General features: G+C 37.7%; 1 protein-coding gene across 6 annotated transcripts in view; it reads right to left on the bottom strand.

Annotated features, from left to right (window-relative positions):
* Positions 1-18,214, bottom strand: part of VEZT (vezatin, adherens junctions transmembrane protein) — a 60,408-nt gene that overhangs the window by 39,565 nt on the left and 2,629 nt on the right. For 4 of the 6 annotated variants that reach the window (XM_039570573.1, XM_039570576.1, XM_039570577.1 and 1 more), the window contains exons 2-3: positions 5,357-5,491; positions 90-179 (exon numbers count right to left, since the gene is read on the bottom strand). In XM_039570573.1, coding sequence (XP_039426507.1) covers positions 90-179; positions 5,357-5,491 — 225 coding nt within the window. Of the gene's footprint in view, positions 1-89; positions 180-5,356; positions 5,492-8,873; positions 9,007-14,551; positions 14,659-18,214 lie in introns of those variants that run through there. The other 2 variants (XM_039570574.1, XM_039570575.1) reach the window with 2 other exon arrangements.

Genomic DNA, 18,214 nt, shown 5'->3' with positions numbered 1-18,214 from the left:
AGATGTTGTTCAGAGGATGAGATACAGAGCAGAGGAAGACCTGTGGATTAGGAAAGGAAATGGAAAAATAAAAAAAAGTGATCACTTACCAGTCGGTGAAGTATGTCATCATTTTTCTTATACTGTGGAAAAGGAAACCAACTTCTAAAAAACTCAACTAGTTTTGACAGGATGCTTTGCTGAAAGGAACAGAAATTACTCCAATTAAAAATAAAAACAAACAAAAAACCAAAGCCAAAATTAAATAAATAACAACAGACAATGCCTTTATTTCTGCATTTGATTTTCTTGTTAACTCAGACCCAAGTACCTGTAAGGAAGTTTCACTTACTGCGTCTGGCCTAACTTCAGAGTACACTAAGAGAACATCTGCTTCCCGTCAGTTTGCTTGTGAACAAGAGAATAAAATATAACCTTCAGTAACTCCACTTATTTGGAGCATAAAAGATTGTTATGTTGTTCTGCTAAAAATAACTACAGCTAAGATTAGATTGATCTCAAGTTGGCAGCTACTGCATTGATATGAAAGACTTTCTCTCTCCTGGGGGATAAAAAACCTGAAGGTTAAATGACTGACAGGCTGAAGAAAAGTGAAAAGACAGGGACAGGGACAACCCCTCCTCAGCAGCCCACTGCAGCTTGAGCACAAGATTCCAGAGGAGCTGTGAATAGAGGCAGGAAGAGTGATGGTAAGAAGAAAAAATGCCCCAGAAATTCCCTGTCCACACCAGTGTGTGCCACCAGGTATTTTGTCTCTATGCTGCTTCCCATGCAACCTATAAATCCACGCTTTTGTCTGAGCTGTAAACATAACTTCAAATGCCACTAATAGAGGGACTCCCTCTCAGTCATCACACATTCTACTCATGTATCTTCCTAAAACAAGATGCATGACAGATTATAACTGAATAGATGCATGGTTTTGCTTCAGTCTGCAGCCATTCAATGAACAAAAAAAAAAAGCAGCTTTTGACACATCGTTGTATCTACTTACCTCAGACTAAACTGACAGGAAGTATTTTTCAAAATATTTACTTATATATATTTCATGAATTCTGAGGCCCTGTCTCAATCTTCAGAATGCTGACATGTAATACAACCAAATAAAATGTATGCCAAAAAAAATTAATTGTGAAGAGCTTACATTTTGTGGCATACTGTTTTAAAATAATAAAACAAAACCCCATACAGATTCTAATAGCTCAATGTATAAAAGGTGACAGCTTCTGTTTCTCCTTCTTGTTGGTTTTGTTGTTGTTTTGTTTTGTTTTGTTTTTTATTCCCTTCTTGTTTGTTTAACCCAAGCAACAGGAGCTGAGAGTTTTGTAGTTAACCTGTGACCAGCCTGACAGCCTTCTGAAAGGCACTGTGACCAGTGTGGTGCAGCAGCCAGGGCAGAACAGCCTTAACATCAGGAACTGTCACCCTAAAGCCCTTATGCTACACAGTTTTTGAAACAACTTATTTTGGTGCCCATTTAAGTAATCTAACTCAAGCTTTTCTTTACAAATGTCTCATCTTTCTGTGTACAGTTAGATTTTGAGATCCATGCCACAAGGAAGTGTTTTTAGGTCAGTGGAGCAGTAAACCAGTAACAGGGATCTCATAATGATAGCTCTTCCTGAAACACTGACATCATTGTGGCTTATTAGGAGCTACCCCAGCAATTCACACTTGAGACTATGGAATAAATCCAAGTGATTGTATTTTGATGTTGCTCAAGGGCAATGACATAAGTCAGAAGACTGTCACTAATTGCAGCACTAGATTATCTTTCAAGTTTCTTACAGAGTGGTGCAAAAGGAAATAAAATTTTCTGATCACAATTTTTAGAAAATTGAAATCAAATAAACAAAGGTCTTGCTCTGCATTTGAATTTCAGACATATTTCACTGCGAAGTACTCTTCCCTGTACACTGAAAGCAGGGTACAGAAAGAATCATCCATTTAATTTAAGACTATGCCTCTTGAAGCCTATCATTTTCAACTGCTTAGCCTTTGTAAGTATTTGGATTTTCATAATGAACATTTAAAGCTACACTAAGGATAGTTTTAAACTTCTACCAGCTTACTAAACTAGACTGTGGAGTTACTGAAAAAAAAAACCCTAGTGTGCTACTTAAGCAATCTTTTAGTTTATTCTCCATGGTTGAGTTTAAAAATAAAAATCTGAGCTTGCATAAACACTCAACAGGCAAGTCAGTGCTTGAAAATACAAAGCAAGACAACCCACTGTCTTGGGCTGTGACCCAACAGAGTACAGCAACACAATGAATTATTCGGATCCTTGGAATATTGTCTCACAGTTTGCATTCCCACTGGGAGTGTTACTGACAAGTAAAACTACTTTCACCAACACACAAGTCAGGTCATGTTGCCAATGCTTCTGGAGTATTCTTCTTACAGCTTTAGAACAACACTCAGTCAAACTCTCTGTAAACAAATAAAAAAGATGCATAACTCCTAACATTTAAAAAAATACTAGCATAGTACATACACATTTTAGATAAATTAATTTGAATCTAAAAAAGAATTCTAGGGACTATTTTTCTTTTGTAGAGAAATTCTGTGCACTTCAGAAGAAGATAATGCTACACATTGAATACCTTGCCTTAAGTGGGTGGGAGCCCCAGCAAAGGCAAAGGATGGTCCCTCTGCCATCCCACATCAGGTCACCTGCACAGCTACTGAGGGCTAGCCCCAACACGACCCTCAGTAGCTGCACCAAGACCAGCTCTGCTCTAATGATAAAATATCATCATATCTAAGGTGTGACAGTATAAACAATTTAAACATTCGGGTACGCACAGCAGTCTAGGAAAATGACTGAGAAAGGAAAGATGTAAATGGGAAGTGATAAATTCTGTAAAGATCAGGCAGAATTACCAAAATGGGATTTAATTCCAGAAAACAAGTGTAGGAGCTCTTGCTAACAGTACTTTTGAGTATCAAGTGATCACAAGACCAGGACTTGAGCTGGAACTTTCTCCAGAGATTGGCACAGCCAGGAACACTGCACTTACAATTACTATGCTGAATCACATCTCCATAATCCCTCAGATGGGAGCTTGGCATTTCATCAGCCTCTAGAACACAACCTTTAAACACCTTCACAGCTTTTTAACTCAATGTTCATTAAGACCATATTCTGATTAAAACAAGGCCAAAAAACCACCACCAAAACCACACACCCTGAGAAATATTTAAGAAGTGCTTCAAATTCAACCGGTGCCTCTGCCTTTCCTTAAGCCTGAACCACACACTCTGCTTGGCAGCACAGCAAGATGCAACAGAAACATTTGTATCAGTCACTAGGAACCTCGTTTTCTTCCCAGATCTGTTTTTTTCAGTCCCTGAAGATCCCAAAGTAGACCTTTGCCGTGCCAAATTCTTGCTGCATGTCACCAGCTTTCAGATGCTCAGGCTTCCCACTTGACAGAACACAAGAGGAGGAGACAATCTCAACTCAAAGACAAAGCAATACTCCGGCTTTTGCATTTTTATTTTAATAAAGTGTTTAAGGCATTTGGAAACTTGCTTTTCAGAACAGAAGGAAAGTGATATACACATACTGAGAATTATTCAGCATGGAACACCATTACTCCCTGTAATCATAGTTACATCAAGCCTCAAGGAAGATCATTTTATATTAGGACTGTGGGTAGGTACATATTCAAAGTCAGAAACCAATTATTTTCCAGATGTTTTAATATTTCTGTAGACCAGGCCAGTGAAGGCCAACAGAAGGGAAATGGTAACAGTCTCATGGAAAACTGAGGAAATGACTGGATAGGAATGCAAATTATTTGTCTGTATGTCATAAAAAAGTTGCAACAAAAAGCCTCAGATTCTCCTAAATCCAGTCTACTTTCCTAAATGTGTGGCCAGCTGCCTCTCCCTCATTTTCTTTCCTATTGAGACACCCTCCCAAAACAGGACACAGAAATCAAATGACAAAAACAGACTTTCTGACATCAAATTACAAAAGAAAAATGTTAACTTTTCCCAACCAGTACTGGAATTGCAGCAGGAAGAACCTATGATAATTTACCACTAGAAACTACACACAGGTTTCTTCCTCATTTCCACTATGTATCCTTGTCTAGACAGAGATGAGACGATGTGAACATCACCTACTATTTGCAAGAAATGGGCAGCCTGTTTTCACACACCCACTCACTCCCTTCAAGTTGCAAGGCAAACCATGAAGAATTACTTCTACATCTGACACAATACCGGAGGAATTGCTCCCAACATAATAAAATTAAGTGTAAAATGCTTGAGGGGAAGGGAGGGGAAAAAACCAGAATACCTGAGGTTTTTAAAAGCAGTGTATCCTAATACTTTTGAGGTTCTTAACCCTACAACACTTTCGTATAAAATTCAGTGGAAATTATATACACGAACACAATGTTATACTGATTTTCTGAGTGCCACAAAATTAACTATTCAAAATAATATAGCTAAGTGACAGTCCATGCATTACTTCATAGTAACCAACAGAACATCAGTAAGTTAAATATGTTGTCCTAATTTTTAATTAGCAGTGAACAAATGTTAACATTTAATAAATACATAAATAAACATTTAATCAAAGTCTTCCTACACTAAGTCAGAATAGGTATCTTTAGTGTAAACACACCACACAACAGCCATTAGCTTTAAAGAGAAAATATATTTTCAGGTGGTTTCTTGTGGGTTACGGTGAGTGCCAGCTGACAACTCTGAAAAGCAAGCATAGTAAACCTAATATTTCCATGAATACTTTTAAAAGTAGCTCAAAATAAAGAAAATTGTGAGCTAAATCCTGATTTAAATTCAGCCTTGCTTTGTGACCAGTGATAGAAGCAATCATTATTACAAATGCAATAGCTATCCACATCAACTACCTCATTCAGATTGGTTATTGCATTTCTACTTCCCAGAAATCCTCTTTCTTAATATGTTTTGTCACAGACAAAGCTATACTTAGCAACTGAATGCCTGGGAAGGGCTAGAAACTATAAATATTCTGTTCTTGAAAATGACAGGTTCTATTCCCAGAATGTCATGCTAAGCTAACATAGTAAGATCCACTACATAAGATAATTTTCAACACTCAAAAAATTATCAAAGCCTCTTGTTTTCCTAGCTTACATAAGTGCAAAGAAACACTCCAAACTATACTGATTAACCATGATTTTCCAAACACATCTGCAGACAAGAGATAACTGGTTGAGGTTTATTGTCTGGGGTTGTTTTCCTTTGTTTTTTTAAATACAGGAAGCGATTTCTCTCTGTTCTGATTTCTCCTATTTGTGAAGCACTGCAGTTCTCTTGTGAGAAGATCAATGCTCAGCAACAGGAGAGTGCTCACCTTCTGAGCAGCATGCACAGTCTGCTCTCTTTGGCTTTCCGCTGCTGCACATTGCTCTGCCTTCTGCGACACTGAGGAACATACTTCAAAATCTGTGTGTCCCAAATCCTGCAGATATTGGTAGAGTGGGGAATTCTGAAAAGAGAGTTAGAAAAACGAGAAAAAAACAATGTTAAAAATCATTCCATGTTTCCCACAAAACACCACTGTGAATTCAGCAACCACACAACCAGCAATGAATGGACTGAGAAATGGAAAAAAAAATTAGAAAAAGGCTTCTGCTCTCTCCAAGCATGGTACTAGTATTCTGGCTTTAAAAAAAAAAAGAAATCCCATAGCACACAAAACCCAAAAAAACTCCACCCAACTTTTTTAAACTCCTAAAATGTAAATGATTAAAACTAATCATTTACAAACAGTCCTTAATAAAATAGAAAAAGTATGGAATTCTGATCACCAGAGAATGGTGATATTTAGAATGATTGGATATTTATCTATATAGACCTCTGAAATTTCTTCTTGTCATCTGCACCACATACCTAGATTTACTCAACTCTTATTTTCTGTTTACAACTATATATATGGCAGTATCTAGGACAGATTTGATGAAAACAATACCTAAGATAACTCCAGTTCTACTCAGGACATGTAAAGAGACTTCATTTTTAAGAGAAACTCTCAGCAATCTGATATAGCCTAGTTAGACAGGGATTAATTCTGACCCCTGAAAAATTTTATTAATGAGAGTATGCAAACATTAGCAAACTGCACAGGAAGAACACCAACATCTTAAGAATTTAACATACTATCAACCACAATACTGTATTTAAAAAGTAAAAACTTTAAATAAGGCACAGTTGTGGAGGTCTCCAGAAATAAGCACCAACAGAACATCTGCTACTAATTGTTACATCAACTTGCTGGTGCAAGTTGTGAAGGGCCCCCCTACTCTGACCATGTACCAACACAGCAAATCTCAAATCACTGCTTGCCACGCAATAAAACTTGGAAGCCATTATTCATATCAGCTGAACAAATTAACTAGTTACCTTTAGAAATTTTGTTAACCCCATCACCAAAGCACTATTTTAATCCCTCTTACCTATTTAAAGCATGAAAAATCATACTTCTGTTTACTCTGTTTCAGTTACTCACAAGAGATTCAGCATCCAGTCATTACCTGAAACTTAAATATTCGTACCAACTCACAGGTGCAGACAATCACAATCACCCACAATGACAATGATTGTGCGAAACACTAGGATAGGTTAATGACTCATTTCCTTGTGAGAATATTTCCAGTGTGACCACACAATCCTACGGTTTTTCCAAGTACCCCTCTTCCACGGTTGAGTGCTTTTTCAAAATGCATCCAACTCTAATTAAACCGTGCTGTTCTGGACCGGCTGTTTCTCGCTAAGTAGAACGTGCTATTTTACCGGAATTCCTTAATTGAAATGGAAGAGAAAACATAATAGACTAGAATACTTGATCTATTTAAGACACTTAAATTCACCTAATAACTTCAGGACAAAACTCAGAATATGCATGGATATGCATAACCTTGTCTTCTTAAAATGGTTTTCATACAGAGCCAGGCTGTGCACTGCCAACACATCTGGAACAACCTGAACACCTCCACACAAGAACCTTTAGGGTAGCACGGAGGTTTCAGTCAGCACCAGCCAAAATTTTCCACATTTAGATGAAGACACAGACAAAGCAGTGGGTGAACAGAGAATGTTTTCCTCAAAAATCATAGTTTTAAGGCCTGCTCCAGGCAGAACTTCAAGGAAATCCTATCTAGGCTCTTGCCAAACCTGACCATCATCTTGACCATACTTGCCACAAGCAAGTTCAGCCATCATATGACACATGACTGTTCTTGTACTTTATTGGAACTCACTGACATACAGACAGCTGGCAAAATAACCCAAAAATACCAAGGAGTTTTTCTACTAGTATCTCTGGGTGCACCTTTCTTTGGGGTCCATGATGAGATAATTTTTTTAAAGCTAATCAAGAAAAACTGTCTACTGCTGTTTAGATTAGTTTAATTTCCTCACAAAAATGGATGAAGGAAGGCAGAATGAGAGGCAGAGACAGGCAGAGACTATCCACTGAAGACTGAATTATCTAAAATCCTGAAAGCTATCAGTAGTAAGTGAAATACAGCATAGATGTAAGAATGCCCAATTCTTCCCTTTTACTGGTTACCTAGCTATGTCACAATCTTCCCTCTAACTGTAATTAGTAAATTTTCTACTCTACAGAGATAGTAAAAAATACACCATCTCTCCAAATGTTAATGAAATTTCAGCCTCTAACTAGGAAGAGTAATTTTATTTGTTGTTGTCATTAAGGTAGAACATAGGCACCTTACTAGTTTTAAATAAATCCCTTTGAATAACTCTTAGAAGGCTTTTACACGGTCTCATAATGGGTAAATTTACATTTTTTATTACTGCTCAGAACTGGAAATCAGATTTCTGACTATTAGGTAAGGAAATGAAAGTTAATTAAAATCTAACGTGACAGTTTATCATCTATTCCTTTACGTAGACAATGGTCTTCCTCTTTCAGTTTCTCAGAAAGTACTCAGGCTACAAAAACCTTCTCCAACAGATTTCTTTGGCTCCACATGCTTCATCTTTCCCAGTCTTTCTAAAATACTATTAGCAGAACTTACTTGCATATTGGAAAAAACCTGTATTTTTATAAACTTCAATGACCAAGAACTGTGCTGTGACTAAAATTCCTTACGTACGTAGAACCACCATTGTTCCCCTTTCTGAATCCATTAGAAGCATGCAAGATGTGGATAAAGAAAGCAACAAATAAGAAGTGGGTTGAGGCCCTTGTGAAATTAGATTATTAAGAATCTTAACAAACTAATCACAAAGTTCTTCCACTAAGAGTGAGGTCTCTTGTGTAGTACAGGCAGCTTTATTTTGCTTAGAAAATCTGAAGATTACACTCCTATTAGAAATACCACAGATGGCATACATACATTAGTCTATGCTAACACAAACCCACACTGTTTATTTACTTATTGTATTTCATTTCCCACTGCCTAATAAGCCTGTCACTTGCAAAGCTGTGTGGTCTGTATAACTCATGGTTGCCTATAACCAAAAGCGGAAAAAATGGAGCATGTCTCCACCAATCTATAGATAATATCTCCCATGACATATGTAAGTAATGGCTAGAAAACCCATTAAAGCAATTTTTAAAAGTTGAAGGGTAGATTTTATGTATGGGGACATTCCCACAAAATTTCCAATATTATCAAGGAATCAGAAAATTATTAATTATGCAACTACAAAGTTGCAATATGATACCATTAAAATATCCTATTTTGTATACTGTGTGTTTCAGTACAAGAGACAGAAGTACTACACTTAATGCTTACAAAGCATGTTTCATCCTCACAAAGCTTTAAAAACAATAATTAAATCTCATAATGTGTCTGACGTACCACAAATTATACCACTGAATTTTTAGCTTAGATCCTTACCCAAACCTCTCATTCCTAAAAGCCTTCTTTCCCATAAAAAAGATCGCAGATATGCACATATTCTTGCACATGCACTTCTAACTGTGAGAAAAGTTCCTTGGTTTCAACTCATGCTGTTGTTCATCAGCACTGTCAGGCTCAGCTGTTTTCACCTGCAAATATCATGATAATATTAAAAAAAATATACTTCTTGGTTGGGGAAAATAGGAGGCCTCTGCCTTTTTTCCTCCCAATTTTCTTTGCCCGGAATTCATACATTCCTTTTTACAACAGTCCAACATTAAAAAGGAAAAAAAAAAGCATAACAGCTTTTACATTTCTGCATGTGATATAAATGCTACACTTTTATTTCAAGCAATTCATGACACACCAGAAAGTTTATCCTTGCAAGCAGTAATAGATTGTAATGAAATCAAAAAATCAAAATCAAATTAAAAAAAAAAAATTTGACTTGAGAAAAAGCTTTTATATTAGAATGTGAGGTAAAGGCAAGTTTGTTTCAGTGGATGGCACGAAGAGGGAATTTTAAATATAAAATCTCATCTTCCTATTAATAGAGGATATTATTCTAAAGGAATCTATTCCAAGTACTTTTGAATTTTTATTTTCAACCACTCTCAGCTTAGATAATAACTATAATTATTAGTATTACTCCTGTTGACAGACAGGTTTTTTTGTTTATTTCTAGTTGTGTCTGGCAGAACGACATGGTAATGAATAATGTACAAAGTAGAGAGGGATTTTTTTTTTAATAATGCAGCTTATTATTATGTTACCATCATACTATCAGTTACTGATAGGAAATATTATCTAAAATAAGTGCTGATACCAAAACAAGTTTTTTCAGCAATATGCTGTATTTATTTCTGAAGTTTCCTCCAAGATGCTGCTTCTTCTTCTAAGTCACTTTCTGGGACAACCTAGATACAGGAGACAGAGATTACATTTACAACCAGGGCATTTTTTTTATTACATTAATTGCCCTAAATGAGTGCTGGACATGAAACAGTTCCAGAACAAACAGAAGACTAAAAGCCATTCTTCTTTGGTGTACTTCATACGGATTATATATGAAAAAACTTGTTAACAAGGGAAGCAAGATAGTCAGAAAGAGCTGATGAACTGTTGATGAATACAGTTTTTGAAAGTTTTAAGAATCAGAGTTTTCTATGGACTCAGCTGAAACCAACAAAAAATCCACTTATCTTTTTATGCCTTTTCTAATTCACAATAGTCATACTGCAAAGTCATTCAATTGTAACCATTTACAGGACAGTACAGGTTTATTTAAGCTCCTGTTAACAGAATCAAGAAAGAAAATCTTTTCCCCCTCATTCACAACTCCATAAGCATATTTATTTAAGATCCATACTACTAAAAATTATTTAACTCACATACATACGTTTAATTAAAATTCTCCTTTTTTCATTGTTGAAAGGTTGAAACTCATTCTAAACCCAAAATATATTTGGCAGGATTAAAGAACAGTCCACTAAATTACTTTGGGTTTTTAACACTTCTCCAATGCTTATTTTAATAGGGCACTGACTTGGGTTAGGAAAAACCATCATCTCAACTGAAGACTAAGCATTGTGTTTGCAATTACAAGACAGTAAAAAAATCGAAATCAAGGCAAATACTGAAAGATAATCAAACATAACATTGCCTACTACTGTGTGATGGAAAGGCTGTTTTAGTAGAGAACTCCCCAGCCTCAGAAAAGAGTTTGCTTTGTATAGATAAATATTCAAATACTTACATCTATTAGAGCCTTGCAAGCACAGATATCGCACTTTAATACGTGAGGCATTTTTTGCATATTCTGAGAAAAACCTTTCAAGCACGTATCAGACTAAGACACTGTTAGCTTTCTTAGTCTTGTTACAATAGCAGCTGAAAATCAAAACCACACCCAATTATTTTTGCTGATGCATCATGAAGTAAATGACTCAGGATTTCTCCAATAAAGACAGGGGCTTCCCTCACCCACATTCTTTACTATGATAAAATTTGCCACTTAGTAGCTAATGAAGCAGATTAACCTCAGCAGTAGTATTTAATGATATTGCACAAAAAAAAGAGGCTTAAAGATCTCTTAAAATACAGATGTTTTGCAAAGCTGAGGTTTCCAATATGTCAAACACACTGTGGGAGCTTAAGCCAACTCCAAAATAACCACAAATTATGAATTATCAGTTTAAAACCCCAAAAGATTAAACATTTCTACCAGAATGACAGCAAAGGCTAAGGTATGTTGAACAGGTGGCTAAATTCAGAACAAATTACTAGTACAGAAATCTTCCCCTCTCCCAAAACAAATCTGAAAAAGTTGAGCTAACACTCACAGACAGTGCGATCTTTGTCTCCTGGAAGAGCGTATTCCATTTTTCTCTTTGGTACTGCTCCCATGCACCTGACAGAATCTCGCCCACCTCCCCGTTTCTTTCTGCTTGTCCCTCCAGGATGATCCGAGATGAGGACGAGAAGAAGCCGTCAGTGTAACTGCACCTGTGTCCCTGCACAGTGGCATTTTCCTCACAGCATCAGCGGATGCAGTTTGAAACTTCCCAGGATCATGCGATTTCTCCTGACTAATGTGGCTTTCTAACTGGGAGGAGGGAGATGAGGATGACAGATTGCTAAAGGCTTTTAAAAAGATACTGCTTGAAAGAATTATTGCACATTGATCTCATATTCAGCCATTAATAAGACTTTCCAAGCAAGAGTATTTAAAAGCCTCGGTCATATTCTCCTGGCTGGTAACCACCTCCTACTGAGCGCCGACTGACAAAGAGCCAGGCGCTGCTGACAGGGCTAATATTAGACAATGACCTCAAGGCAGCCAAAGAGTCATTTAGATTTCCTATTCTGCTTTCACCACCACAGCAGCACAGACCTTGGTCTCTCCAGCACTACTGTATCATCTGACTTACAAGTAGGCTCTGAGAACTACTTTAAAGCCACTGATCTATTACTGTTCCCAGATATTTTCTGATGCACAGTATCTTGGCCAGTGGCAGGATTTGGCATGGGGCAGCAGCATGGGCCTGGGTCAGGGGAGGTTTGGGTTGGGTATCAGGAGAGAATTTTTCACCTCGGAGGTGGTTGAGCACTGGAGCAGCCTCCTCAGGAAGGTGGTAATGGCATCAGGCCTGTCTGAGTTCTGGAAGCATTTGAAAAACCCTCTCAGGCTCATGATGTGATTATTGGGGTGTCCTGCATGGGGCCTGGAGTTGGGCTTGATGACCCAGCTGGGTCCCTTCAAACTCAGTATAGTCTATGACTCTATGATGTGTACCTAATTTAGCATGGACTCACATGTCCTCAAGAGTTTGGGAAGTTTTACAGCCTGTGTGTGTTTCTGTATCACTGCATCTCTGACATGGGAATGCTCTTTCCTTTGCATTGTACAGCAGGTGGTTGCACATTACTGACATCGTGGAAAAGCATCAGAAAAAAATACTACACACTAGACAAAGCACTGAAACTCACTGAAAGCTCTGCCCTGTTTACCCATTCAAAAGTGGACCTGCAAATGCAGGTGAAAGCTGAGCAGGTCCTTTCTGACAAAGACAGAGGTAAAAAATACTGGAAAAACTGCAAGTAAATGTGGTAAATGTTCCTTTCCCTGATGGACAAGGTAACAAGCCAGCTGACTCTGTACCTGGAGCTGTGGGTGGGAAGTCACTCGTCATGCAGGTCCATCAGACTAGGCTGATGATATAGCAAGGGTGGTTTGTTTTATAATAGTTATTAACAACTCACAGATTTGACTCTTCATTTACATTCAAAACTCAATTAATTAATTAATGCATCTGACTGGTAAACTAGTGAAGTATCTCTGATACATTAGCTCCAAATAATCAACTTGTTTATCTATTATTGATCATGTTAACTAATGACAACACACTGTGCAAACATCTTTACTGAAGAGAAAAGCATTCAAGAAACAAAAGGCAGTCACATTAAGAAGATTAAAAGAAAAGTATACTGAGCAATTCTTTCTATTTGTGTCTCAAGGAAGTTGATTCATGACTTGAAGTTGTAAAAGCAGTACTGCAGTATTAGTCCTGCTGTAAATGACTCCAGGGCAACTAATACAGAGGAGGATTAAAAAATAGACCTCAAGATTTACTCTGGATCATTGTGTATTTTCATCTTAAAATCTTCGATTAAAAATAGTAACGGCAATATAGGTTTACACACCATATGGCTCATATAATACTTTTATCTATCTGTTCTGATATCCAAAAATGCTTGATGAGTTGACTTGGCCTCTGCAACAACCAGACTGTTCTTCACATAGTTTTAAGCTTGCAGTTTATTTTATTTTCTCTCTGGTATCACCTGCTCCCAGTCATGTGAAGAAAAGAGCAAGTCTGTCCTCCCCTTCAACTTAGCAAACCGCTGAGAAGCAAAATATCTGAAATAGTCCATCCATCACCAGTCCAAGTGCCTATACAGTACACTGCAATCTCCCCGGGCTGCAGTACCACTTCAGAACACTGACAGTAACAGTTATGCAGCCAAATGGTGAGATGGAACAAGGAAACAATGTGATAGAAAAAAAAAAAGATGGATTTCTCTTTTTTCCACATTCTTCGCCAGGTTAGTTTATAGTCTAATCGGTCTCCTGAGCCATTGGACAGCATCACCCACAAATCCAGGTGCCAGCATAAGGAAGAGGATGGGAATAAACCGCAAAAGAGGAGTGAAGCCCAAACACCTCTTCTGCCAACAGCCCACACTTCAGGCACACAAAGCACAGTCCCAAAACCAGCTCATTAGAATGACAAATGAACTGTGGCTTTGACAGAGCTGTGTATTTGTACCTGGCTTTATTTCATGCACGTACAAAACATAAGAGTACTACATCTTTACTCCACCCAACATTCAGTGAGAAAAATCCTGTTAAAGAAGCATTACTGACAGTACCGTTGAAGGTGTATGAATACTGGTTTTCAGCTTCTTTTTCCTAATGTATGTTTGATACATTATTTTTTAGTACACAACATTATGGGCCTGATGCTTGACAAAAATCACATGATTTTGCAAGTCCTAAAGTTTTCAGGTTTTTGAATGAAAGTGACTTGAAATTCCCATCACAACAAGAAGTGTCTGAGGTTAGATTCTGTGGGGGTTTAATTTGTTTTTGTTCAATTTTTTAAACAAAATAATTTTAGGACAGTTTATTTAGGTGAAGAAAACATTTGTGAAAACACGTGACTGAGTGTTTTGATAAAAGCTCAACCTTTTAAACATATAGTTTACAAGGGTTCGGGTAAGGATTTGAACATATAGTGGTGCACCAATATTCTAAGAAATACCACATTTTAGATGTTTTACTATTGTAGGCATGTAAAGTACACATCAGCTAAAGGCTGTTCAGTATTGTATTGTGCTGGGAAATGGTGGTGCCTCTTCCTAGAATCTCTCTTTAAAATCCTACAGAATCTGTGGACCAGAACATTACATGCAGGTATCCTCCATGCCCCTCAGCACCAAGCAGCATCTTGGTTTGATGCCTAAATAAGCACTGAGAGTTGTCTTTCTGAACCTGACATTGGAATGCATTAAGATGTTGCCCAATATTTTCCTTCGTGCCACATCCCGCCTAAGCAGACTCCGCCATTCCTACCTCCTCCCCACGCAGGCCTGACCCAGTGCCACATAGTTACCAGCTCTGCTGGGCCCTGGTGCTTCCTTTCTCTCTTAGGATGGCATGCTCCTTGGAAACCACTTCCCCACTGTTTTCAGGATTCATTTCTCATATTAGCTTCTTCCACTACAGCAAGAAGACAAAGAGCACAGAACATGTCTCTTCAAACTCTGGAAAGGGTAACTATTTCTGGAGTTTCCTCCAGTGAAGGGAAGACTGACTGCTTGAGGAAGGGCTGGTTGTGAAATGAGAGCAGCTGTTACATGTTCAAAATCTTTGCTCTAGTTTGTGGGTTCAGTAGAGCTGTGTTCAATGTTTTACACAGATAGAAACTTATGAATTTGGACATGAGGTTTTTGATGCTCTTTGTGCTCAACCCCAGTTTGTTTTCTTTTTAAATATAGATTAGCATAGATTCTGAGAATTGATGCAGACAGGTGAACCAAAGGAAGCCTCATTTTGTTACCTTGGTATTATTATCCCATTTGCACAAAAGAGAATCTGAAGTCATGAAAGAACACATACATAGTTTATATTGTATTGTTCAGTCTGGGATTTCTACTGGGCTGAACAACCCCAAATTTAAAAGTCTGGAGTCACAGTAATGATCAGATCCTCTAGATCTAGAGTAAAAGATTAGATTCCACAGTGACACAATCATCATGACACTCAGCCAGTCCTTTGATGGGGCTATTCTTTAACATGTATTACTATTAGTAACAAAATAGCTAATGAATAGCAATATTAAGTAAATAATAAGGACAGAACTGATTGTAGGAATGGCATAAGCCTCATTAATCAATTAAAACAATGGCTCAAGGAGAAAAAATTTATTTCTTAATAAATTTTTTTTAAAATGGAGATATCATGCCAATGAAATTAATTCAGTATTACATTGCACACAATCCTACATGTAAAGCTTTGTATTTCAAACACTGCATATGCAAAAGCCCTTAAAAATCTAAGCTGGTGGCAGTTTGATATTGTGTGTGTCAAAATCATACATTTGTGCAGTCTGAGTAACTTCTTCTGAATACACAGAATAGAAATGGAAAACAACAGAAGTCACCTGCAACCCTTCTACCAGAACCACTCTGACACAGTAATTAGGGATTAGGCTTCAACAACAGTCTAGGTGAACCTGAAGGAAGGAACATCTCACACATGAGGGGAGGCTGAGAGAGCTGGCACTGATCGGCCTGGAGAAACCTCAGGGTGGGTCTCATCTCTAAAGAAAGGGTGCAAAGAGAACAGAAATGAGCACTTTTCAGTGGTGCTCAGTGACAGGACCAGAGGCAATGGGCACGAACTGAAACACATAAGGTTCCCTTTGAACATCAAGAAACATTTTGTCAGTGTGAGGGTAACTGAGTACTGGCACTGGTTGTCCAGAGAGATTGTGAGATCTCCATCCTTGAAGACACTCAAAAGCCATCTGGACATGGCCCTGTGCCACTGGTTCTAGATGACCCTGCTTGAGCTGGGTGGTAGACCAGATGACCTCCAGAGGTCCCTTTCAGTCTTCAAACATTCTGTGGTTCTGTGAGCACAGCTTGAATATCTATCCAAAGGGAAAAAAAAAAAAAAAAACAAGCTTGCACAAACTCATTAAAATATAGGACAAATTACACAGCTGAAAGCAGAAATTGGAAGCTGAAAATGCAGTGTTTGGATCACCTTCACCCCAGCGTTCTGAAAGAATGGGCACAGGAGATGAAAGATGCAGCAGAAAGGATTTTTAATAAATCTATAAACTCAAAAGCAGAAAAAATCCAAGCATAGTGTCTATATTCAAAAGGAGAAAAAGCAATCAAGAATATGACAGGTCTATGAATTTGATCAAAAGCCAGCATGCTACTGAGAATAATTATTCTTTCTTGCAAAATTCAAAGACAAAGAAGAAAACAAATGATCATCAAAGAAGGTATCACATGGATTCACCAGAGGTAGATTGTGCCAAACTTACTTGACATCTTTCTTTGATAAAACAGCTAATTTTAGTAGATAAGGGAAATGCAGGAAGTTTATATGGACTTTTTACACTATGCTGTATGGATATGGACTTTTGATACAGTGCCATATCAGTTAAGATAAAAAAGATGGGAAAGGAACCAAGTATGTTGATGGCAGAGATAACAGTGGTCTACACTGAGTGGAAAGCTATGGATCAGAAGGTTACTAATGGAGTTCATAAAAAATGAGTCTTTGGTCAAGGCTTTTGAATTTTTAAAAGCTTTAATATTTACCATAATTAAACTTATATCAAAAAGCTTGCTAATGACATTTCCTGATAACACCAAGTAGCACTGTATATGCAGAAAAGGATTGAAACATAATAGGGTGACCTTAAGTGGGTATTGATAATGGCATGCAATTTAACAACAGACAACAGCAAGACCTTACACAGAGGGACTAATAAAAACAAACTCTCCAGTAATGGGGAAGCTGTTGATAATCGAGAGTCGTTACCCTATCGTATTACAGGTGAGTCAGACAGTATGAAGAAATAAAAATGTTGTTTGTAGGCCCAGCATGCAAGAAACGAAGTATTCCCAGAAGCAAAAAATGAAAATACTTGTATAAGAACCCTAGCAAGAATGCCAAGTACTATGCTACAAGATGTGGTAAAGAAACATGAACTGAATAGACATGAAAACCCTAAAAAGACAAACCAAAAATGATGAACAGAAAAATCTGTTTCATGAAAGGAAGCAAAGATATATTGGTTTATCCAGCCTAACATAATCCTTAGCCAGAAGAAGTTTGCTTTCTATGAACACATTAGGAGAGGCAAATTCTCCCCCTGTACGTGGCACTGGTGAGGCCATTCCTTGGCTACTGTGTTCAGTTCTGGGCCCCTCATTACAAGAAAGAGTTTGAGGTGCTGGAGCGAGGCCAGAGAAGGGCAGTGAATCTGGGGAAGGGTCTGGAACACAAGTCACGTAAGGAGCAGCAGAGGGAGTCACTATCCCTGGAGGTGTTCAAGAAACAGGACCATGGTCCTAGTTGATAAGGTGGTGATCAGTCAAAGGCTGGACTTGATCTCAGAGGTCATTTCTAATCTAAATGATTCTGTGATTCTGTAAATTCTAGAGACAGATAAGAACTACGTAAGATAACAGAAAACATTGGCAGATGTGCAAGTAGGTATGAAGTGGCCATGAATAAATTTCCAGTCAGGAATCAGATGGCAGTTATAAATCAAAGTAACAAAGTTCTGACACAGTCCCTCAACTAGCATAATGATGCAGAAATTTAGCTAGTTTGAAAAAGAAGCTTCTTTAATTTATACATTAAGAAAGAAAAAGAAAACAAGAAGGAGATCTTATTGTCCACACAACAATGAAAAAACCTAACACAATTCCAGTCTCATATAAATACACAAAATGCCAAAATTTTCCAAAGGATTCTGAGGTAAACTGTAACTGCAGCAGTTTTTGTATAAAAACTCATCTTAAGCAACTTAACATCAAATTTGTTATCCCTTAAAAAATTAAGACAGACACGGATAAAAACCACCATGTATTGTTCCTCCATTGTTTAGTACAATCTGCTCTACACTGCCACAATTTTTAATTTGACGCACTGCTGGGCAGAGAAGCCCGGGCCCAGCATATCAGGGGCACCTCTGCCTGTCTTCGGCTCTGTTCCTCCCCACTGTTTTTGTAGTATTTTAATTGAA

This window comes from Corvus cornix, chromosome 1A (genome assembly GCF_000738735.6).
Source record: "Corvus cornix cornix isolate S_Up_H32 chromosome 1A, ASM73873v5, whole genome shotgun sequence".
Lineage (NCBI taxonomy): Eukaryota > Metazoa > Chordata > Aves > Passeriformes > Corvidae > Corvus > Corvus cornix.
Note: the sequence above shows the minus strand (reverse complement) of the source record. Positions and strands in the feature narration are given on the sequence as shown.